Here is a 19,513-nt window from a genome sequence, read left to right as displayed (position 1 = left end):
AGCGTAGCATGTCAACGCTGTTTCCCTTGCGGATTCTTAACTAGATATACTTCATAGCATGTCAAATTCTGTTCTCATCACAGCTTCGCCTGCACCACCGCAACAGCCTCAACCGCTGGATCCGACTTGCCCGTGTTCTGCGCCATATCCCAACTTTCCGCCCACTCGATCATTCCGCTCACGAGTCTATCCACGTCTTCACGAGTGTTGCTTGCGTGCAGGCATACACGTATGCGGTCTGCGCCTTTGGGTACCGTCGGCCAGGTGATCGGGCGAGCGTTGAGGCCGCGGACGCGGAGGTGCGCGGAGAGAGGGCGAGGGTGCGGCGTTAGGACGGGGATGATCGGGGTCGGGAGGGTAGATGGATCGGAGGGTGTCTCTGGGCGAGCGACGGCGAGATGTGGCGGGAGGAACAGCAGAACAGGAGATATACGATGTACTGCCAGTTCTCGGCGGAGCGATGCTAGGAAGTATGTGCTCAGATCCAAGAGTTTCCTGGAGAGCTAAGGTAGAGCGCGATTGTGAGTACATGAGCGAATCCGGATGATTCAAGACGCACCTTCTCTGCTTCGCCTTCATCGAGCATATCGAAGGAGCAATCTGCTGCGACGATGTTGGCATAGCTCAGCGATGTGGTGTAGATGAGTGACCGCGCGTAGTTTAACAGATAGTCGCGCACGAGTGGTGTAATCAGTAGCACAGCTGTGATCCCTCAGCTTGAGTACCCGTGTCGGGATAACTCGGACGTACCTCCCGTCCCTGCAAGAGCCTTGCCGAAGGTGTGCAGACGTGCAAACACCCGATCTTCCAAACCGTACGCAGCGACTAGTCCTCTGCCTTGAGGGCCGTAGATACCCGTGGAGTGTGCCTCGTCCACGACAACATAGCCGTTTCCGAGAGGGAGTAATTCCTCGACGGCCTCGACGATCTGCAGGAGAGGCGCGAGCGTGCCATCCATGCTGTACAGGCTCTCCACCGCGACAAACACACTGCGTTCTCCCGTCTGCAGTCCCGGACGCGTCGCGATCAGCTCTTCCAGTGTGCTCCGGAGGGCATCGACAGAGTTGTGCCCGAACGAGACGCGTGCATTGACGCGCGACGCGCGCATCCCGTCATGCACCGACGCGTGGATGTTCTCATCGTACACGAGCACGTCTTCCGGCTGGGGCACGCTGGAGAAGAAGCCGACGTTTGCGTCAAAGCCGGAGTTAAAGAGGAGCGCTGCGGGCGCGCGGAAGAACGCCGCGAGACGCGCCTCGAAAGACGCGTGCGCGTGTCCGTTGACGAGCAGCCGCGATCCGCCAGAGCCAAGGACATGCGGCGAGTCCTTCAACTTGTGCAAAAATCGCTGGCGTAGGTCGGTTGAATGCGAGAGCGAGAGGTAGTCGTTGGTGAAGAAATCAACGAGATGGTCATCTGCGTTGGGGTCCGGGAGGCGGCGGCGGATCAGCCGCTTTTCGCGCGACGCGAGTGCTGCATTCAGCTTGTCGTTGAGAGGCATCGCTTCGTTTTAAAGGCACTTCGCTTGCGATACCTAGTCCCCTACATCAGCTACTTGGTATGCGATTAAAATCAGGATGCTCGATACACCTACAGTCAAGACCACCTCGCGATTACAGGCGCTTCTGGCAGATGAAACCTCGCGCGTTGTTAGTGCACGAAGTAATTGTGTAAGACTGCCTTCGCCCCTGCGGATGATGAGACGTGAAAGACAAGATGGTGAGAGTAGTTTGTGGGGTTGAGACTGTCGGCTGCACCGTCATGAGTCTTACAACTTGACCAGAAAATATGGGGTCCCGATCGGATCTCGCGCCACACACAAACTTGGCGCGGAACCCCGACGACGGAGGACTTGGAAAGGGGGAGGAGCACCGAGAAATGACCATATGGGTTGGAACACGAAAGCGTATGACTTCTGAATACTATAATTCTCTACCGGGTCGAATAGACATGTCTGGCGTGATACCACGTATGAGCGGCACTTGGCAGAAACCAATTGAATTCCGTATAAGTAGTGATGGAATGGCACACTCCCAAAGATTACACTAGTATCTGTACAATATGAGCTCATGGTCGAGGTAGAGGACCGCTCACATGATGATGCAATCCTTCTTCTTAGGACGCATCGCGCTGTCGAGCGCACGTTGACGTTCATCACGGCGACCGCGCTCCCTCCTTTCGCGCTCATTCTCCTGCTCCGCGCGTTCTCGCTCCATGCGCTCGAGGTCCCGCCGGGCGTAGTGATCATGCAAGCGCGCATTCTCTTCGTCTTGCAATTGCCTCGCCAGTTCCTCGCTGTTGGAACAATGGTCAGAAAGCGTACAGGGTGGTAGAACGTGGAGAGGCACTCACTCCGCACGATCCACCAATGTAAGTCCACCGGTCTGTTGCTCTAGTGCGGCAAGGGCACTCTCCGCGGTGTGTCCCGCATAGTCTCCTCCGGCGGGACTTGAACGCACAAATTCTGAGTCGACGAACGTGGACCATCCACCATCGATGTCCTCGAGGCGCTCCCAGACGACAGATGCTTCGTGAAGGAATACTTGGTCCGTGACAAGGCTGTACAGTGCACCATCATCTCCTGGTGACTTGTAGAGTACAGAAAGGTGCGAGTTGCGGAACAGTGCTGCAAGGGTGTCGGGTTCCAGGGACGAAGCGAGGTGGAAGAGCCCGTAGTAGGTGAGCTGGGAGGGCGCGTTCTCTATGAAACTGCGCACGACAAGCGCTGGGATGTGAATCCGTCAAAATGAGCGCGGGACCCTATGAAGAGCGCAGCTCACCATCTTCTACTTTCTTCTGCTCTTCTGGACTCAGGTTGTACGTGGACTGACGGCGCGAAGGGCCTTGAGACGACGAGGGCTCGGAGTCAGCGACGACAAAGTGGCCCTTCGTGAGGTGGTCGACTTCGACGAGTAGGTTCACCGACGTGTCGTAGTCTTCAGTGCGCGAGAGCACTTCATACTCGGGACTGGCAGGGTCCACGAGCCAGCCGTGCACCAGTTTGATACCGGCCTGCTCGAAGAGCTTCAATTCGCCTCCAGCCCCAGCTGGGCGGAACGATGAAAGCCCAGTAAAGAGCGGGTTGAGGTCCAGTCCCTCTAGAAGCCACGTCAGCATGGGAAAGCTGTTGGGGTATATAACACCCACTGCGTGTGGCGGGCATGACGGAGAGTGCGGCGGAGATGTCGACGTCCGGACATGTCAGCAGGAGGTATTCTGCAACGAGCTGGGACAGATGGTCATAGGACACAGATGTGCGCTCGTGAGGAAGAATCTGTATCTTTTCACGCAGAATCAGGATGTTGCCTATATTCAGTTATAGTGAGTATAGCTGCGATGCGACGGACTAAGACCGCCTACAGATGGCAATGAACGAGCATGGTCTTTCGCAGCAGCTTCAGTAGAGGAGCACTCCTAGAAACAACAAGCTTACCCGTTGAAGTTTTGGGTGATGATCTTGAATCGTTTTGGCGGGCTCTGCGGGTCGGGTCTGAACGTTATCTCTTTCAGGTACCAGACCTCCTCTATCGACGACTGGATGCCTGGGTCTGCTCCTGTTTCCTCACTATGTTCCTGTTGAATCTCATTGCTATGGCTACCGGCTTCTCGAGAGGCTTCTTGCAGAGGGACGGGCTCGTGTTTGTCCTCAACCTGTAATCCAGCAGTTAAGCGACGTCGTGACTGAGCTGCCTGGGCGAGAGGTATTGGGCTTACGTCTATATTCTGAGGAGTTGCCTCAGAGGCCATAATGTTCTTCTGCAGATAGATCTTCAGATGGAAGTCAGATATTGCCCTGGAAGGACGCTTGATGTGGTTCGGAGGACAGTTGCGACCGCGCCAACGGCTGACAGGCCCCGATTCTTAGGGTTCAAGGTGGCAGTGCACTTCTGATCGCTGACTAACATTGATGACTAAGGCTAAGTACTTGCCAAGTCCCCCCGTTCTCCGAGTCTTTGAAACGGAGCCATTTCCCGGGTTCGTATCGTACACAACAATAACCTCTCTTGAGTTACTCATCACATGTACCCGAGTGTCTGGACGCCATCTGCCGCAATTCCTCATTCTAGAATCACTCCTCCGAGACGACCACAACGCTCTTCCCGAAGTTCTCGCCACTGAGCACGTCGAGCAGCGCCTGACCAGCGTTCTCGAGACCCTTGACAAAGTGCTCTTTGTACTTGATCTCGCCCTTAGCGACGCGCGCGGGCATCGTCGCAAAGAACTCGTCATCGTACTTGGGCATGAGCGAGCCGACGAGGAAGCCGTTGAACGTGATCTCGCGCCAGACGAGCTGCTGCAGATTCTTCACGTTGTACGGCTCCTTCGTGTTGTAATTTGAGATCATGCCGCAGATCTACACAGGCAAACGTTTCTGATCAGCGCGACGAAGGGAACGACGAAGGAGAAAGAGGACGGACGATGAACGTCGCCTTCTGCGCAGCGAACTCGAGCGCCGCCTCGAGCGATTCGCCTCCGACATTGTCCCAGTAGCTGCATGATCTATGTCAGGGATCGCTAGCCAACATGCCTGTAGAAGACCCACAAATTGATTGGGCCCTCCTTCTGGAGCACCTCGCGCGTGCTCACTTTCTTGTAATTGAAGGCAACATCCACCCCGAGGCTGCGCACATATTCTACCTTCTCGTCAGAGCCTGCCGAGGCAATGACCTTGAGGCCGTCCGCTTTCGCAAGTTGCGCGACAATTCTGCGAGTTCCGGGGTGAGACGGAGGGCAGGTAGCATATAGAGTAGAGAATTACTACTGACGCTCCAACCGCACCTACATGCGTACATATGAGCAATTGACCTTGAGGAATGCAAGTGCGACACATACCAGATGCAGCGGTGACGAAGAGAACATCTCCCTGCCAGTCCATAGTGGTGAGCCACGGGAACGCAGCGCGACCACTACTAAACATACGCACTTTCTTGATCTTGGGCTGGGCATACTCTCTCCATGCATGGTGTGCCGTTTGAGCTGTTGCAAACATGAGCCCAAAGCCTTATACGTCCAGCCTCACGCTCACCAGGCACGCCGCATACGCCTAGATACGCGGACAACGAAAGGCCCTCTCTGTTGTCGAGTTTCCGCAATTTAGGGTCGGGAAGGACCAGGTATTGCTGGAACACTGTGTTGGTCCGCTCAGAACCATACTCGTAGACGTACAGAGATTCTAGCTGCGCGGCTCACGGAACCTTCCCAGGACGTGGTCACCGGGCTTGAAGCTGGGGTTCTCCGAGCGAACGACAACACCAACTCCAGAATTATCTAGACTGCATGCGCGTGTCAGAATGCGTTCCAATGATGCAAAGCAATCCAGGTCCTCACGGTTCTCCGACCTTGAAGGGAGGCTTTTGACGACTCCTGAGTCAACTAATCGTGATCCCCGATTCGCAACGCAACTTACAAAGAAATCCAAGGGGCTGGGTTCCTGCATTCTCCGCCGCAAGTACGGGTCGATCGAGAGGACCAGCACCTTGACGAGTATGCCTCCATGCAGAGGCTCGTTGTCGAGGTCAATCGTCTGAGACTCGTCGTAGACCAACGTTTTTCCAGGGACCGGGTAACCTGCACTCCACAATAAGAATCACAACAGTTTCTTGTGCCTTCACAAGTACGCAGGAACATACCCGTAGGGATCTCACTGTAGATTATACGACCGTTCTTCACAAAACCCATAGCGATAGCGGTGATATGTCGATAGAAGAAGCGTGAGACGCTGGAGAAGTCAGTAGGGCACGCGTCTTTTATATCCCTGTTTCGTTGTGACGACAACGTTTCGCAGAAGCCTACGCGGCATTCTCCGAGCCACGGACTCTTGGTGGGAAACTTCCAGAAGTATTCAGGACAACCTTCGATAGGATTATCCGAGTTGAGTTGCGAAAGACATACTTAGCCTTCGATGGAGTTGCACCGCGGATTATGTGGAGGCGAAGACGTGCATGCATGTCTTACTGCGCTGCCTCTGGACAAGACGCAACACGACTTGGTAGCGCTGTTACGTGGCCAATTTATTTGGAGTCCAGTGGTCGCGGGTGGGCCATTGTGTATACCACGGACTGGACAAGAACTCGACGAGATGTGGAAGTCAGGCGAGAAGCTGAATAGTGGTGTTGGTGTTGTGTGAAAGACTAGACTATTTCCCTGTGACGGCCATTTCTTAGTTACTGATGGATTCCTTTGCTTACGTTTGTTATCTTTCTGTTGATTCTCCGTTAACGATACTTTGTAGAGGATTCACATTCAGCTTACCAAGACCACAATCGGACTTTACCATTACTAGTAGTGCCGTGCTTTATCTCTTACTTGTGTATGAGTACTTGGTCGCTGCGCTCGCAATCCATCGTCAATTCTGTCTTCCTCTCTCGCTCTGCTTGAACCACGACAAGTACTAGTGGATACTGTGGGCAGGAGGAGGTGCCATCACCCCGAGAGAGGGAGACCGTCACTCCGGCCCGCATTATGCTTGTACTAGCCAGCGCTATTTTGAACTTGAACCGCCTTCAACCTGAACTGGAACGTCCATCGCACAGTTTCGCCATTACTAGCAAGGCTCTCGAACACACGAAAAAAGGTATTGAAATGTGAGTAGCTACTTGCACATCTTGAACCCGTCTCATCGAGTTCCTAGTACTCGCACATAACCAACCACTGCGCCGTCCCCACTATGTCATCAAGTACCACGGGCGAAGATCGGGGTGTCCATGAACCTACGGAAATTCAAACATTTTTTGGTGATGATGAGCACGTAGAACGGACGGTCAGTCTCGTTCACCACGTTCTCTGGCGGCTCTATACTGAATGGTAGAGGTTCTGCAGGGCACATGGTCTTACTCCTTTGCGCCCGATCCTCTGCCCGATCACAGTCGTTCACGAGGTAGATCACGATTCCGTGTCTATCTACTGGGCCCTTGTGTGGACCGTTTTCCGAAACACGGCGCACGGATCCTCTCAGGTAGCAGTCCCAGAAGGTCTCGTTGACCAGGAGCCCGAAGCGTCCACTTCCATCACCGCACGGAGGTTGCGTTGGCTCTATGGCGGATCTATAGATGAGTCCAACGTACTACCAAATATCCCTCTCCCCCAACTCTTGCTCGCGTTCGCCGACGTTGTGTTCAACAACATCCGTGACTTTTGGAAACTCGAACCCTTGCTCTGTCGCACGTGGCTCGACGCGATACGACCCCATATTCCGAGCCGTCCCCACGACTGTTTATAAACTCCCGGTTTATTAAACCGGGAGTGCTTATAACCGGCCGGTTTATTCGTGTGTGCCGTTTGTGGTCCCCTGCTCACCCTGTTTCTCTGCAGTCTGTATGTACCCGATGTGAGCAATGCGTCCACGCGTTTTCAGCTCTGCAGAGTGCCGTGGGGAGCGAGAGCAACGTCGCGAACATTGAGCAGGGCCACCGCCGCGCGTCTGGCAGAGCGCCCGCACGCATCTTATCGGGGCCGGATAAGATGGCGTGTCTCAGCAGATAATCAGCGCATCTAGTCACGTGACGCGCGTGCTTCATGGTATTAATGTTCGCGACGTTGCTCTCGCTCCCCGCGGCACTCTGCAGAGTTGAAACCAGTGAACATACATCAATACTCATCACCAAGCATAAGCTACACCAGGATGAGTGATATGCCTCCAACATCAGACGAAGACGCTCACCAGGTCGCATAATTCAGCCGTGAAATTCGGAAAACATATGTCGGGCCGGCGCGCCGACGAGATAAGATGGGCCCGCTTGAGATATCATAGCCCATCTTATCTGCATCTGATATGATGGCGCCGGGCGCTTACAGGCAGCCTGGCCAGGGAGGCGCCGCCGCGCTTTGCAACATTCACGACGTTGCTCTCCCTCCCCCCGGCACACTGGACAGCTGAAAATGCGGGTACGTATTGCTGAACTCAGGTACATACAGGATCCAGAGAAACAGCGCGAGCAGAGGACCACAAATGGCACACAGGAATAAACCGGCCGGTTATAAGCACTCCCGGTTTATTAAACCGGGAGTTTATAAGCAGCATTGGTGTCTCTACATATTCCTCGCATCCTCATGCACGACCGACGTTCGACACCGAAGCCAAGCTCAGGCGCTCTAACATAGTCTCACGTAACACCTCCAGGGACGTCCCTCAATCACCCGACGAGCCGATGTCCTGCCCGCGACTACAAGGGTATCCGCCACCGCTCTCGGGACACACCCCTCCACCGCTTCAACTACTACCTCCTCCCATTTGCTGTCCTCCTCAGCGCGTTCTACTCATGGCGCCTCCTCCAGTGGAAGACCGAGGTCGGCGGGCGCAGAAAGGCTTGAGTTGAACAACTAGTAGAGGTACAGTCGGTATTACAATGTATATTGTGTTCGGCGGAGCCCACTAACTTCCTATTGGCTATACCATTTTATCTCCCACTTATTTACCACAAATCTTCCTGAACGTTTCATTCATTTCCTTCAACTGATATGTTCCTCGACCTTGTCCAACGTAACAAAGAACTCCTCGGGCCGAGACTGCATCGGTCGAGAATCTGAACATGGTCAGCCCGATATGTGATGCACCGGAATTGTGTTCTCCGGCAGAGACTTCTAGACCGGTAGACGTATCGATGGTCGCCTACTTTCTCAAGCCATACGTGAGGGTGGCCACTGCTACTCAGTAGCCATCCCGCAGAGGCCAACACAAGCTGCATCCCATGTATTCGGACGATAAGACACGACTGCTGTCGATCATGCCAATGATTCACACAACCCGATGCTATCGACAGAATGAGAACGCAGTTACATATCAATCCACGCTTAAAGACAGATGCACATGCGCAGAGCTCACGGTGCTCATATCACCCTCTCGCGCGCGAAACATCACGAATTCTCCTCGTAGAAGGCTTTCCCGTTAACTATTCGGAACCGCGCCCAAATTGACTGTGATGCCGTCGGAGCTAATATGGACACATACTTGACTGACGCACTTAACTCTCGCGCGAAGACACCCGCCGTTTGTTCTACAGTGTCGGAGAACTTCTCGATGGCTGAAGAAGAGTAAAATCCTCCGCCCGAGCCACGCCCCAAGTAGAGGCCCGGAAGAGGCATATCCGGGAGGTCCAAGTGCACCTTGAGCTCGCTGAGGTAAGCAAGCAGGCTTAATGCCCGAGTTATGCGTTCCTAGTACCTCATCAATACGTTAGGTACACAGATAGCTACCGAAGCGCACTTACCACAGGAACAGAATCCACTCCATGAGGTCTGTACCGTATCAATTTAAGATAGGTGAGGCGGGGATATGCCTGAGCGATATGATGGAGGAGCTCCTCGTCTCCGTCGTCGGCGCGATATTCGAGGGTTAGACGGACGAGCATCGGGGTCTGCGACCGGCGTAGGACGCAGCACATCTCAGAGGAGGAAAGAAGGAGGGCAAAAAGCGGCCCATCACTTGGGATCCAGAATCGATATGGGCTCAAAAATTCATGATACAGGTGACGCCAGCAGCAAAGGGATAGGGCGATTAGAGTCGGCGGAAGATGGTCGAAGATCTGATCGGATGGATCTGGATATGTGAGAACGAGTTCTTCTAAGGCCGGACAGGGGAACGAGGTGACGTCTTCGCCTCGCCAGAGTATTCCGGGGCGGGTTCGCGTTTCCGCGGAGAACTTGAGGACGAGGGATTTCAGCGATGGAAGGTGGGAGATGCCCGAGAGGAGCGACGACACCAGGCTCTCGCATGGTTGTCCCCGTAGGACGAGACGCCGTAGACAAGGCCAAGTGTGCATGGAGAAGACGTTAATTGGTACCGAGGATGTGGGTAATGATAGGACCTCCAGACTCTCGTGCAGCGCGCCGAGAGCCGTGCTCAACGCTATCATCTCGGCGGTGTAATTGGGTTGCACGGAGGCCGGACGAACATAGACAGACGATAGAGCAGCCTTGTCGAGGATGTACTGGAAGGATGTGAGTGGGGCAACTGCGGCGACGTGGAGTTCGTCGCTGGGACGTAGGGCAGGGCAGACATGCAGTCGGTCAATGTTGAGAGCGCGTATAGTTGGAATTGATAGCACCGCACACAACGCAGGCCATGATATCCCGTGCGAATGTTCATCGTTGCGCGGGTTCTGATACAGCGTGACGGAACGCAGCCGCGACATCCTGGGAAGCCACTGTTCGAACAGCGGCCCGGCAAGGGCTCCACAAAGCAAGCAGTTATCGGTGAACCGCGATCTACTCGCGTCTATTTTGTCGTAGCATTCGTCTCGAATTACCAGCGACCTGCGCCAGGAGGTCAGCGGATGTGGCGTTGAACCGTTGGAGGGTGCTGAACTCGTACTGCACATGAGACCAAAGAGGATATGGAAGAAACCAATCTGGTTCCGGGAGGCATACGTACATGCGCCGATAGCATTCACGAAAGAGAATAGGCATGCATGCGGCTCGGACCTGACGACTGGTCCGAGATAATTCAGCCAATCCTCCCGTGCCGAGCAATATTTCTAGGATTGCGTTGAGAACGTCTTCGTTCAGTCTGAGTATTCTTATTCACGAGCAAGTGAACAAAATAATTCCCGAGGAGATATTAACGGACTCACGGTACTTGCTGAGGCATGGTGTTATATGTTCTTGGGGATGATTTTGACTGTGCATAACCAGGCTTCTCGGGAAAGCCGCAAGGGAAAAAAAATGCCGTTCGCTGTTGCCTGGCGCTATGAGATTGGCTGAAAGTTGGAGTATAAAGCCCAATGTATGTAGATCTTTCCACCTTCTGCTGATGGTCCTTAAGCTGATGAACCGTAGATCTTCACAGAAACGTGGCAGGTTGCAACTTGCGGCGCGGTTCAAGAGAGTAGATTAGGTACTCGACCTACAAGCCCGATAAGATAAGATTGTGCGTCTTTCGAATCTCCGCCTGGCCTGCGCCAAATCTGGCTCTTTCTCTGACTACTACCTCAAACTGTGGACCTACTACTCTGCTGAGAATACCGCTCTTCCGCCAGCTCTCAGAATCGCAGCATTACACCGAACATCAGCATCATGTCGGACCTCTACCGTTCTGCACTACAAGCCAAGTTCGCCAAGGCACCACAACTTCCGCCACTGCCGGGAGAAGAGGATGAGGAGAATGAGGCGCATGATTATGTCGGATCTCTTCCAGGAGGTATGGGCCCACCAGCAGCGTACGTGAATAGTGCTTTATATCTCAAGTTTCTCGTGCATACGCCGGATGTCGCAACAGACCTTCGCGGACGCCCCGGGCAGCTCGTAAACGCAACCCAAGTGCCGGCTTTGAACCCATATCTGCTTCCGGTTTTTTTGAGCAAGCTACGCAAGTCTCAGTGCCCGCCTCCGACTTAGATTTCCGCGTATATTACACTCCACCTAAGTTCGAAGATGGGACGGTCATCGTTTGCCATCACGGAGCAGGCTACTCGGGTCTCACCTTCGCGTGTATGGCGAAGGAGATCACGGACATGAGCAAGGGCGAGTGTGGTGTACTTGCGTACGACTGTCGTGGTCATGGTACGTGAAGATCGAGTACGTGTGCGTTCGTCTCTAACTTGGTTCAGGGAAGACGAAGCGCATCAGCAATTCTGAGTCCTCCGAGGAGAATCTTGATGTGGAGATACTGACTGCCGACCTCGTCAATCTCTTGCGTGTCGTGTTCCCGGATGCCCAGACGGCACCTTCCCTTCTGGTAAGTCGAATCGACCGATCATTGGCAGCCGCTAAATCTTCCCCAGCTTGTCGGGCACAGTCTCGGAGGGTCGGTATGCGTGCGGGCCTGCCCCAAGCTTCAGGAGCATCGATACCGCATCACAGGTGTTGCTGTCATAGATGTCGTCGAAGGTTCGCGGGAGCTATTCTCCGTAGCTGAGCGCCTCCAACCAGACATTGACATGCCTTTTGCCCGCAGAGTTCACGCTGGAGGCCCTCCCGCTCATGCATAGTCTGCTTAACGCTCGCCCGGAAGGCTTCGATAGCCCAGAAGAAGCAATTGAATGGCAGTGAGTATGAAGACATCCCGTAAGGGTTAGACTTGCCGGGTCCGCTAATTGATGCCGTCACAAACAGCGTGCACACGAACACGATCCGCAATCCCATGTCCGCGAGGGTGTCCGTCCCCGGCATCATCGTTCCAGCCCCTCCCGGATCCCCAGCGAGTTCTCCCGCGTACCTCTGGCGTACCCCATTACGTACCACAGCCCCGTATTGGACGAGTGAGTTGATCGCCATACGCGTGTGCTCGCCAACTCCGATTCATAACATTCGCTTCGTTACATAGGCTGGTTCACAGGCTTGTCAAGCAAATTTCTGGCTTCCCGGACTGCCCGCCTCTTGGTTCTTGCAGGGACGGAGCGTCTGGACAAGGAGCTGATGATAGGCCAGATGCAGGGCAAGTTCCAGCTCGTCGTGATCCCCGGGGTCGGACATATGGTGCATGAGGTGCGGTGGCGATATCATCTCATCCACGCACCGTAAGAAGTATTGACGTTATCGATCGCAGGACGACCCGACGAGGATGGCCGAGGTTCTTGTGGAGTTCTGGAGGCGAAACGAACGCGTGGTGGTTGGTGTCAAGAAGGTTGGGGAGCTGTAGCCACTGTCCACTCCGCGGAGGATCGCAGCGTAACAGAAAATCCGGAAGTGATTTGCGCTTGGCGCAACTGTACTCTAGAATGGCCAATCGGATGTATTACATGATCCATATCAAGGAGTTTTGTTTCTGCAGGGCCAGACTCGCGCCAGAAGCACAGCAAACCACTAATAGGTGACTAGGTCGATGGTCGGCCATCCTCTGCCTTAGCCTATGCCGTCACGTCTATGATACATAGTACAGAACCCCAGATCATGACGTCCGCATCGTGGGTGATGGCATTCTCCCTCGAACGTCGAGCCAGTCAGCACAGAAATATCCAAATTAACTGGTTCCTGAATACGGCATGTGTACAGTAAGCTAGAAGACATGATAAATCTATATACAACATATGATTACCTCCGCTCGGCAGAGCTCACCAATCCGAGAGACCCTCCAAGGCCGTCCAAGACACCGTCGACCATCCTCCAGGCACCTTGATGCCATATTTGCGTCCGCGGCTGCTAATATCGGCCGACTAGCAGAGCTTCCAGGCCCTGCGGTCCAACCGGTGGCCGCATCAATGGACGCGGGGAGAACGCACGTCGACCGACGTTCCGCGCTGCTTCTGTTCCACCGTCTATATGTAATTATCAGATTAGCGGATGCATTATGAATAGTGAAGCGGCATAAATAGGTTTTACGGCCGACGATATCGTCGTCGGCCACTAATAATGAATAGCATCGGGAAACCGCGCCAGAGATGGTTCGTGGCTCGTGGCATGCGCGACAGGTTCCCCTCCAAAAGCCCAACCCCAGATGTAGCGAAGCACCAGGCCTCACTCGTCATAGTCGTGTTCAGAAACAGCCTCGGTAGCAATCTCACTAACCTGCACCGTGAACGCCGAGAAGTCGAACGCGGAGGACGCCGCGGCGGGATCCCCGTCCTCGTCCTCCTCGCCGTCCGCCTGCCGCCCGAGTGCGCGCTCGCGGAGGAGCCCCCACTGGACCCACCAGTCGTCCGCCTCGTCCTCGCAGTCGTACCCGAACACGGTGCGGATCTCGTCCCAGGCGCCGCTCGCCTCGCCGTCGCCGCCCTCGAGCACGTTCAGGCCCTTCTCGCCGAGCATGCGCATGCCCTCGTCGCGCTGCCGCGACTGCTCGCAGGCGGGCATCGCCATGAAGAACGCGTTCCCGAACTCGCTCGCGCGCACGCTGCGCGTGCGGGGCTGCCGCAGCTCCTGGAAGGCGTACAGGAAGCTCTCGATCTGCCGCTCTTCGCTGAGGTGCGAGAAGAGCTTGGCGAGCACCGCGCCGTCCTCGACCGCCATCGCCGTCGCTTGGATCGTGCCTGGCTGCATAGGGCAATGAAGACGTCTGAAATCAGCTTTCCGCGAGTACATGACGACCAGCCAAGCCAATGGGGAATAGACGTACTGGGAAGGGATGCGCTGCCTCGCCGATCAACACCAGCCGACCGTCGTCTTCTACCCAGTCTTCAAGATCGTTGTGATCCCGGATGGTAATTCGGGTTGCTTTTCGGGCGTTCTTGACTATCGGTTGTAGTCTGCACAGCAAGGGAACGTAAGAGCAAGCGACAGGTAATAGGTAGCGGATGAGGTCATACCGGGGGTCAACCTTGGACGCGATGTCAATGACCGGCATTGACGGTGCATCCCCGAACTTCCCATCCCCTCCGTCGTCGGGTCCGTAGAATTGGAAGGCGATCTCCTCCTTGTTGCCCTATGCGTCCATGCATGAGCACTCCTACTTCTCGTCGCGTTGTCACCATACTTACTACTGGGTACGCAAGAATCGCGCGGCCATCACCGAATGCTACATATACGCCGTTCTGCCCGCCTCGTTAACACCGAGGCGAAGAACGGAGTAACCTCACCTACCTGCTCTCGTAGCTTGAATAAGTGTGGGGGAACATATTTTCCAGGAACGAGAGTACTAGGGACACATTCAGCCCGGCTATCGGCAGCGCAGTCCCAGAGAAGAAGCTTAAACTCACTCATACATCGCCAGCCCTGTCGGCGATCCCCGGACCTGCTTCCCAATGACCACCGCTCGGGACGGTCCATACTCGCCGTCCGCGCCAACGAGCACGTCTCCTGACACAGTCTCCCCCGACGCCAGCGTCACCTCGCGCTCCGACGCGTCGATCTCGACGACCTCGGCGTTATGGCGGATCTGAGCGCCTGCTCGTGTGGCGGCCTCATACAAGATATCGTACAGCTCGGCATGCTGTCGGTGGCGTTTGAATGATCGGCCGAGGAGCAAGGGGAGGCACGGAAAAGACAGACGCACCTTGAGCACCATGAATACACCTCTCGTCTCCTTCAGCACGTCTTGACTCCATACTTGCGAGCCAAGGTAGTCCCCGGATTCGTCTGGGATGCCTATCAGGCAGGCAGGGTCGAGTCATAGGGGCAGTACTCACATGTCGCGAAGAGGATTGTATGTGAGATCAACGCCTTCTCCTTCAGTGCGCTCCTGAGACCCCAGTGGAACAGAATTTTCGTTAGGTTTGGTGGTAGCCGGATTCCGCTGTCGCCGCGCTTCGAGGGGTGTCACTGGAGCAGTCACAGAGCGAAAACACTACACCACATACCGCGCTTTTCATGTCATGTCGTTCGAGCACTAATGCATGGTGCCCTACTCGGCGCAGCGCGAGCGCACATGCCAATCCCGCGATGCCTGCGAACGGTGGCGGTGATTCTTGTCGGTATGTCCGAGTGGTGGGGATGCAATGACACGACACGCACCTCCTCCGATAATCAGGAAGCTGATTGGATGGACCGTTTGGAGCGGAGTACTCGAGGACTGCGCAAGGAACAGATTTAGCACGGGCGTCGGGCGTCGGGACTCGGAAACCGGAAGGCGGGGCGACGTACTTCAGCACTCATGGTTGCGGGCGGCGGCGAGGAGAGGAGGGACAGCGAGGTAGCAGGGAGGGCGGCATGATTTGCAGGTCGCGCGGAGATATATCATCGTCGCACCCAGGCAGCCGCTAGAAGGAAACTCGTGCGTCAGCCCAAAACTGATCCTGACCTGAGGCGGTCGCTTAGGGAGCCTCCGAAGCGCAGGCCCAGGGAGCCGTTGCTTAGCCGTACTTACTTGCCCCATAAGGGCCTTCCCCACCGTCGTCCGAGCCTCCGAGTCGATGCCAATTGTCAATGTCAATGTCATGTCGTCCTCGCGCCCCCTCCCACGCCCGCGCACGGTCTTGTTAACCTCGCCCCTTTCGGCGGGCCGAGCAGCACCAACAAGGCCGCTAGGGGGCCGGGCTATGGGGCGCGAAAACCGGGGCACAAATTAATAATGATAAGTATGCAGACAGGAGGACCAGCCTCAGGTCCAGCTGCGTGCTGATGTCCATCTATAGCCTGAGAGCGTCGATTGCCACGCATTGATTCCATTTGATCCCGCGATACAATGTGTTCGAGATAGGGAAATCGAGGGAGAGCACGCTGGGGAGTCGGAAGGCAGGAGGGAGCGGGCCAGGGGGTGCGGGACGTCGGACTGTGGCCAAAATTGTGCCGCCGGCTGCCTCGTGGCTACCACGCCGCTACCGCGCGTCACGACGTAAGGGGCACCGCGGCAGAGGATTTGCCTTTTGACATTGGAAGGCTGCATTCCCCGATCTGAATGCTTCCGCCTTCGCGAAGCCCCCGCTGGCGAGTCGCGGCGGGGAAGGCGCCTCAATTAACGGCTATGCTCCTGCGGTTGATAGTCTCAGTGATAGCCTGTTGCTTCTTTTATGTACGATACAATTGGTGGGCGTCATACCTGCAGTTGCGTGATCCTGGAGTCTGGACGCTGCGGCCAAGCGTGGCAGCGCTCCTCCACTTGGTTAGCCCAGGTTTGTCATGGCTGCACGTATGTCAAGAAACATTATGCGGCCACCGCAGTGATCTCATTGGAGGGAGCATGGCATGATGGGACTCAGCAAGCCGCGGTCCGGAAGCAAAATACGCGAGTCTGGCCACGGAAGCGCCAAGACAGGTACAACAGTCGGCTGTGGGCGGCACAAGTGTTACAGGGACGAGGGACGGTTAGCGTCGTCGACGACGGTATCGAAGGAGGATGTATGACTACATAAGCGTGGACGACGGAGGTACTAGGAAACGAGCACTGGTCCAGGAAGAAGAATGGGCTTGTGGGGAAACCATCCCAGGGTGTAGTGAAACAGCAGATTAGAGAAAGCCAGTGCAGGCAGAACACGACAAATAAATGAAGGCAAAGAAAACGCAATCAACACGATGTCGGGAGAAGCATGCGGGGCAATGGGAAGAGGGCGCATGTGTGCGCCAGGGGCCAAGGCAAGCGGAGGGAGCTGATGCGAGCCGGGAGGGCGCTTCACCAGCTCGACCAGCCGCTACCGGGCCTCCCGTCAACGTCTCACTCACTGCTCAGCCACCCGCTGCACCATATACCTCTCCCAGCACGGATACGCGAACGTCTGGCTGACCATGCGCCCCGACGCCTGGCCCTCGCCGGGGGCGCCCTTGCCCTTGTCGGGGCCCGTCGTCGGCACGTTGAGGAACTCGACGGGGATGTCGACCGTGACGGGGATCGACGAGATCTTGAGCTTCCGGTCGTCCGTCGGGCTGCGCTCGAACGGGAGCGGCTTCACGCGCGGCGCGAGGGGCTCGTACCGGGACTTGCTTGAGGTTGGTGCAGAGGATGAGGACGCGGATGATGATGCGGACGAAGATGAGGGTGAGGATGAGAAGGACGAGGATAAGCGGTGCGCGGATGATGAGGAGGAAGAGGAGGAGGAGGGTTGTGGCCGGGATGATGACGATGATGGTATAGATGTGGATGAGGAGGGCACGGCGGTAGAAGGCTCCGTCGATTTCGGGTCAAGGGCACACAACTCGTCGAACGCCTCCTTGTTGGTGTGCTGCAAGCGTAGTACCCCGTGGAGGTCCGCTATTGCGTCGTCTATTCGCCCTTGCCCCTTCCGAGCCTGTGCTCTCCGCCAGTAGCCTTTCATGCTCCGGTGCTGCCCCAACGCGAGGTCGCACGCTTTCTCCGCCTCGATAAAGCTGGCGAGATTGTCGTAGTCAGTCCGAGCCGTAGACGTAGATCATAGGCATAGAAGACGCACTCGTTCAGCTTCAGGTACGCAGCTGCGAGGTTGAGCTGATAGTGCGGGAGCTCGGGCTCGATGCGGTACGCGGCCTTGTACCGCTCGATCGCAGTGAGGAAGTTGCCCTTTTTGAACGCGACGTTGCCCTGTATTCCAGCACATGAGCATGAGTGGAAGACGAAGTATGTGAATACACACCTGTTCCTTTTCCCGCTCGGCCTGCATGTACCGCAGCTCCATGAGCTCCCCAACGCTCATCTCGTCTGGGAGGTCATGCTTCGTCTCTCCGGGCATCTCAAAGTCGACATGCCACAAATCTTCCTCGTCCTCCGTCTCCCAGCCGGAAACGCCCGTCCCTACGCACGGTATTAACAATCACAACCACTGCACCAGCGAGAGACCGCAGACCCACCTCGCCCATCCCACTCCCGCTCCTTCCCGGACCGCACCCCGCTCTCCTCCTCCTCCATCCTCACCGTGCGCTCGCACACCTCACTCAAATGGTCCGTCGAGCACCCGCAATCGCACCACTTCTCCGTCAGCTTCTCGCGCAGGAGCAGCCCGTACCCGCGCACGTCAAACTCGCTCGCGATGCGGTACAGCAGCTCGCACAGCCGGTCGTACCCCTCGCGCACCTTCTCCTGCCAATCCGTGCCCTTGCCGTACTTGGTCTTGCACGCGACGATGATCTCGCGGATGCCCGCGGTCATCGGTCCGAGGTGCGGCGGCTTGGAGAAGGGGGGCGGGTGGTGTGCTTTGAGCGAGGCGAGGTGCGCGACGAGCGCGGCGTGGTGCGGGAGGAGTTGCACGGAGTGCAGGCCGCCGCGCTCGCAGATTGAGATGCCCTGGGATTTGGCCTGTGGAGCGGTCAGCGTGCGGAATGAGAGGAATGTGGGCTCGGTGCGCAGAGACTGTCTGCGCGCGACGGTCATCTCGGACGAGGTCAAGGCTCGGCTCGTATAATTTCCCGCTTTTCCAGGTCCATCCGCCATGACTGAGGGCTGTACAGTGTGCGAACGGTCACGTTTGGACAGAAACTGGCCGCTCATGGGCCTCGGCAATATGGTCAGGGATGCTGGAAGTAGTTACTGACCGCGTCTGTCAGTCCCTGGCTAGTGTAGTACACACAAGACAGTTCCGGCATCTATGTGACGATAGATGCAAGCGCTCCGGTCAGGCAACCGGGAATCCAGGTATGTGCACGGGCTTCGAACGAGCGCGTACGGAGCAAGTCTCCTGACCATAGTCTCGTGAGGGTTTTTGGATGTAGAGGCACGTGGAACACGTATACGCGTGCGCAAACCCACCGTTGGCACGGCCGCTAACCGGAGGATGCATGGAACCGAGGAAAGCACAAAACATGGAAACGAACGGGGCACTCACAAAGTGCCGCAGGGCAGTATAGGTCCAGAGGACGCTCTTCGTCGCTACACGGTCCCCCGCTTGGCGCATGTCCATGGAAAGGGCCCCACGGAGGAAGTCCTTGATCTCGTCGCACTCGGTGTTCGCAGCGACCCAGCTCGGCCCGCCGACGGTGATGCAGCGAATGACGAAGGTCGGGAGGTGCTGGAGGGCGACGTAGTAGAGATGTGTAGAGAATAGGCGAGCTATGTCTTGTTCGAAGCGGATGAGGAGGATGCGGGAGATGGTGCGCTCGAGCTTGGCCATGGCGGTAGCGTGCGCGACACATCGGTCCACTTGTGGGCCAGGGTATGCGTGTGTGTGTGCATGTCCGTGGTCGTGGTCATGTTCATGGTGCTTATGTTGGTGAGGGTTCTGGTCGCGCTTTGCCTGTTTCTTGGGAGACTGTCTTTTCTTCACGTGGGAGTACTTTGCAGGCATCCTCGTAGGTGGATCCTAGG

At 56.1% G+C, this 19,513-nt stretch overlaps 8 protein-coding genes across 8 annotated transcripts; 2 read left to right on the top strand and 6 right to left on the bottom strand.

Annotated features, from left to right (window-relative positions):
* Positions 1-57: 57 nt before the first annotated feature.
* Positions 58-1,741, bottom strand: L226DRAFT_493652 (PLP-dependent transferase). The gene is made up of 4 exons (XM_067677452.1): positions 1,595-1,741; positions 751-1,534; positions 560-702; positions 58-503 (listed from the first exon to the last, which is right to left on the bottom strand). Exons 2-4 carry the CDS (start codon positions 1,499-1,501, stop codon positions 78-80), a joined length of 1,320 nt encoding a protein of 439 aa, XP_067530506.1. The 5' UTR covers positions 1,502-1,534; positions 1,595-1,741; the 3' UTR covers positions 58-77.
* Positions 1,742-1,926: 185 nt separating this feature from the next.
* On the bottom strand, positions 1,927-3,819 carry L226DRAFT_554999 (uncharacterized protein). The gene is made up of 7 exons (XM_067683030.1): positions 3,715-3,819; positions 3,434-3,651; positions 3,361-3,383; positions 3,148-3,306; positions 2,781-3,098; positions 2,353-2,725; positions 1,927-2,295 (listed from the first exon to the last, which is right to left on the bottom strand). The coding sequence occupies exons 1-7, from the start codon at positions 3,745-3,747 to the stop codon at positions 2,091-2,093; spliced, it is 1,329 nt and encodes a 442-aa protein (XP_067530505.1). The 5' UTR covers positions 3,748-3,819; the 3' UTR covers positions 1,927-2,090.
* A 56-nt stretch (positions 3,820-3,875) lies between these two features.
* L226DRAFT_493646 (NAD(P)-binding protein) lies at positions 3,876-5,769 on the bottom strand. Its single transcript, XM_067677451.1, has 11 exons — positions 5,631-5,769; positions 5,408-5,568; positions 5,329-5,351; positions 5,191-5,273; positions 5,027-5,128; positions 4,925-4,977; positions 4,834-4,864; positions 4,767-4,779; positions 4,544-4,705; positions 4,419-4,491; positions 3,876-4,354 (listed from the first exon to the last, which is right to left on the bottom strand). Exons 1-11 carry the CDS (start codon positions 5,677-5,679, stop codon positions 4,070-4,072), a joined length of 1,035 nt encoding a protein of 344 aa, XP_067530504.1. The 5' UTR covers positions 5,680-5,769; the 3' UTR covers positions 3,876-4,069.
* Positions 5,770-6,337: 568 nt separating this feature from the next.
* On the top strand, positions 6,338-7,327 carry L226DRAFT_539377 (uncharacterized protein). Its single transcript, XM_067681673.1, has 3 exons — positions 6,338-6,584; positions 6,632-6,760; positions 6,820-7,327. Exons 2-3 carry the CDS (start codon positions 6,668-6,670, stop codon positions 6,979-6,981), a joined length of 255 nt encoding a protein of 84 aa, XP_067530503.1. The 5' UTR covers positions 6,338-6,584; positions 6,632-6,667; the 3' UTR covers positions 6,982-7,327.
* Positions 7,328-8,580: 1,253 nt separating this feature from the next.
* On the bottom strand, positions 8,581-10,787 carry L226DRAFT_263493 (uncharacterized protein). Its single transcript, XM_067673390.1, has 4 exons — positions 10,569-10,787; positions 10,310-10,513; positions 9,207-10,251; positions 8,581-9,153 (listed from the first exon to the last, which is right to left on the bottom strand). The coding sequence occupies exons 1-4, from the start codon at positions 10,583-10,585 to the stop codon at positions 8,854-8,856; spliced, it is 1,566 nt and encodes a 521-aa protein (XP_067530502.1). The 5' UTR covers positions 10,586-10,787; the 3' UTR covers positions 8,581-8,853.
* Positions 10,788-10,914: 127 nt separating this feature from the next.
* L226DRAFT_539376 (protein phosphatase methylesterase) lies at positions 10,915-12,712 on the top strand. Its single transcript, XM_067681672.1, has 8 exons — positions 10,915-11,153; positions 11,213-11,496; positions 11,544-11,671; positions 11,718-11,823; positions 11,891-11,981; positions 12,049-12,194; positions 12,260-12,420; positions 12,482-12,712. The coding sequence occupies exons 1-8, from the start codon at positions 11,011-11,013 to the stop codon at positions 12,572-12,574; spliced, it is 1,152 nt and encodes a 383-aa protein (XP_067530501.1). The 5' UTR covers positions 10,915-11,010; the 3' UTR covers positions 12,575-12,712.
* A 677-nt stretch (positions 12,713-13,389) lies between these two features.
* On the bottom strand, positions 13,390-15,462 carry L226DRAFT_547960 (FAD/NAD-P-binding domain-containing protein; the record flags this gene model as incomplete). The annotated part of the gene is made up of 11 exons (XM_067682546.1): positions 13,390-13,905; positions 13,988-14,117; positions 14,178-14,293; positions 14,349-14,402; positions 14,452-14,506; positions 14,568-14,800; positions 14,864-14,946; positions 14,997-15,114; positions 15,168-15,253; positions 15,322-15,379; positions 15,451-15,462. The coding sequence occupies 11 exons, from the start codon at positions 15,460-15,462 to the stop codon at positions 13,390-13,392; spliced, it is 1,461 nt and encodes a 486-aa protein (XP_067530500.1).
* A 1,499-nt stretch (positions 15,463-16,961) lies between these two features.
* Positions 16,962-19,493, bottom strand: L226DRAFT_547959 (uncharacterized protein; the record flags this gene model as incomplete). The annotated part of the gene is made up of 5 exons (XM_067682545.1): positions 16,962-17,607; positions 17,670-17,797; positions 17,850-18,007; positions 18,064-18,508; positions 19,035-19,493. The coding sequence occupies 5 exons, from the start codon at positions 19,491-19,493 to the stop codon at positions 16,962-16,964; spliced, it is 1,836 nt and encodes a 611-aa protein (XP_067530499.1).
* Positions 19,494-19,513: the final 20 nt, after the last annotated feature.

Source organism: Lentinus tigrinus (genome assembly GCF_003813185.1).
Source record: "Lentinus tigrinus ALCF2SS1-7 unplaced genomic scaffold L226scaffold_42, whole genome shotgun sequence".
In the NCBI taxonomy this organism is placed as follows: Eukaryota; Fungi; Basidiomycota; class Agaricomycetes; order Polyporales; family Polyporaceae; genus Lentinus; species Lentinus tigrinus.
Note: the sequence above shows the minus strand (reverse complement) of the source record. Positions and strands in the feature narration are given on the sequence as shown.

Coding starts and splice junctions, on each gene's coding strand:
- L226DRAFT_493652 (XM_067677452.1), bottom strand. CDS start 1,501: ATGCCTCTCAACGACAAGCTGAATGCAGCACTCGCGTCGCGCGAAAAG. Junction 703..750: donor GGCTCTTGCAGGGACGGGAG/GTACGTCCGAGT, acceptor GAGGGATCACAG/CTGTGCTACTGATTACACCA. Junction 504..559: donor ATGAAGGCGAAGCAGAGAAG/GTGCGTCTTGAA, acceptor GCTCTACCTTAG/CTCTCCAGGAAACTCTTGGA.
- L226DRAFT_554999 (XM_067683030.1), bottom strand. CDS start 3,747: ATGGCCTCTGAGGCAACTCCTCAGAATATAGAC. Junction 3,652..3,714: donor CAACTCCTCAGAATATAGAC/GTAAGCCCAATA, acceptor GCTGGATTACAG/GTTGAGGACAAACACGAGCC. Junction 2,296..2,352: donor ACATTGGTGGATCGTGCGGA/GTGAGTGCCTCT, acceptor TTGTTCCAACAG/CGAGGAACTGGCGAGGCAAT.
- L226DRAFT_493646 (XM_067677451.1), bottom strand. CDS start 5,679: ATGGGTTTTGTGAAGAACGGTCGTATAATCTACAGTGAGATCCCTACG. Junction 5,129..5,190: donor CCACGTCCTGGGAAGGTTCC/GTGAGCCGCGCA, acceptor GGACCAACACAG/TGTTCCAGCAATACCTGGTC. Junction 4,978..5,026: donor AGGCGTATGCGGCGTGCCTG/GTGAGCGTGAGG, acceptor TGTTTGCAACAG/CTCAAACGGCACACCATGCA.
- L226DRAFT_539377 (XM_067681673.1), top strand. CDS start 6,668: ATGTCATCAAGTACCACGGGCGAAGATCGGGGTGTCCATGAACCTACG. Junction 6,761..6,819: donor ATGAGCACGTAGAACGGACG/GTCAGTCTCGTT, acceptor GAGGTTCTGCAG/GGCACATGGTCTTACTCCTT.
- L226DRAFT_263493 (XM_067673390.1), bottom strand. Junction 10,252..10,309: donor CCTCTTTGGTCTCATGTGCA/GTACGAGTTCAG, acceptor CTCCTGGCGCAG/GTCGCTGGTAATTCGAGACG. Junction 9,154..9,206: donor GAGTGGATTCTGTTCCTGTG/GTAAGTGCGCTT, acceptor ATGAGGTACTAG/GAACGCATAACTCGGGCATT.
- L226DRAFT_539376 (XM_067681672.1), top strand. CDS start 11,011: ATGTCGGACCTCTACCGTTCTGCACTACAAGCCAAGTTCGCCAAGGCA. Junction 11,497..11,543: donor GTACGACTGTCGTGGTCATG/GTACGTGAAGAT, acceptor AACTTGGTTCAG/GGAAGACGAAGCGCATCAGC. Junction 11,982..12,048: donor GAAGAAGCAATTGAATGGCA/GTGAGTATGAAG, acceptor CGTCACAAACAG/CGTGCACACGAACACGATCC.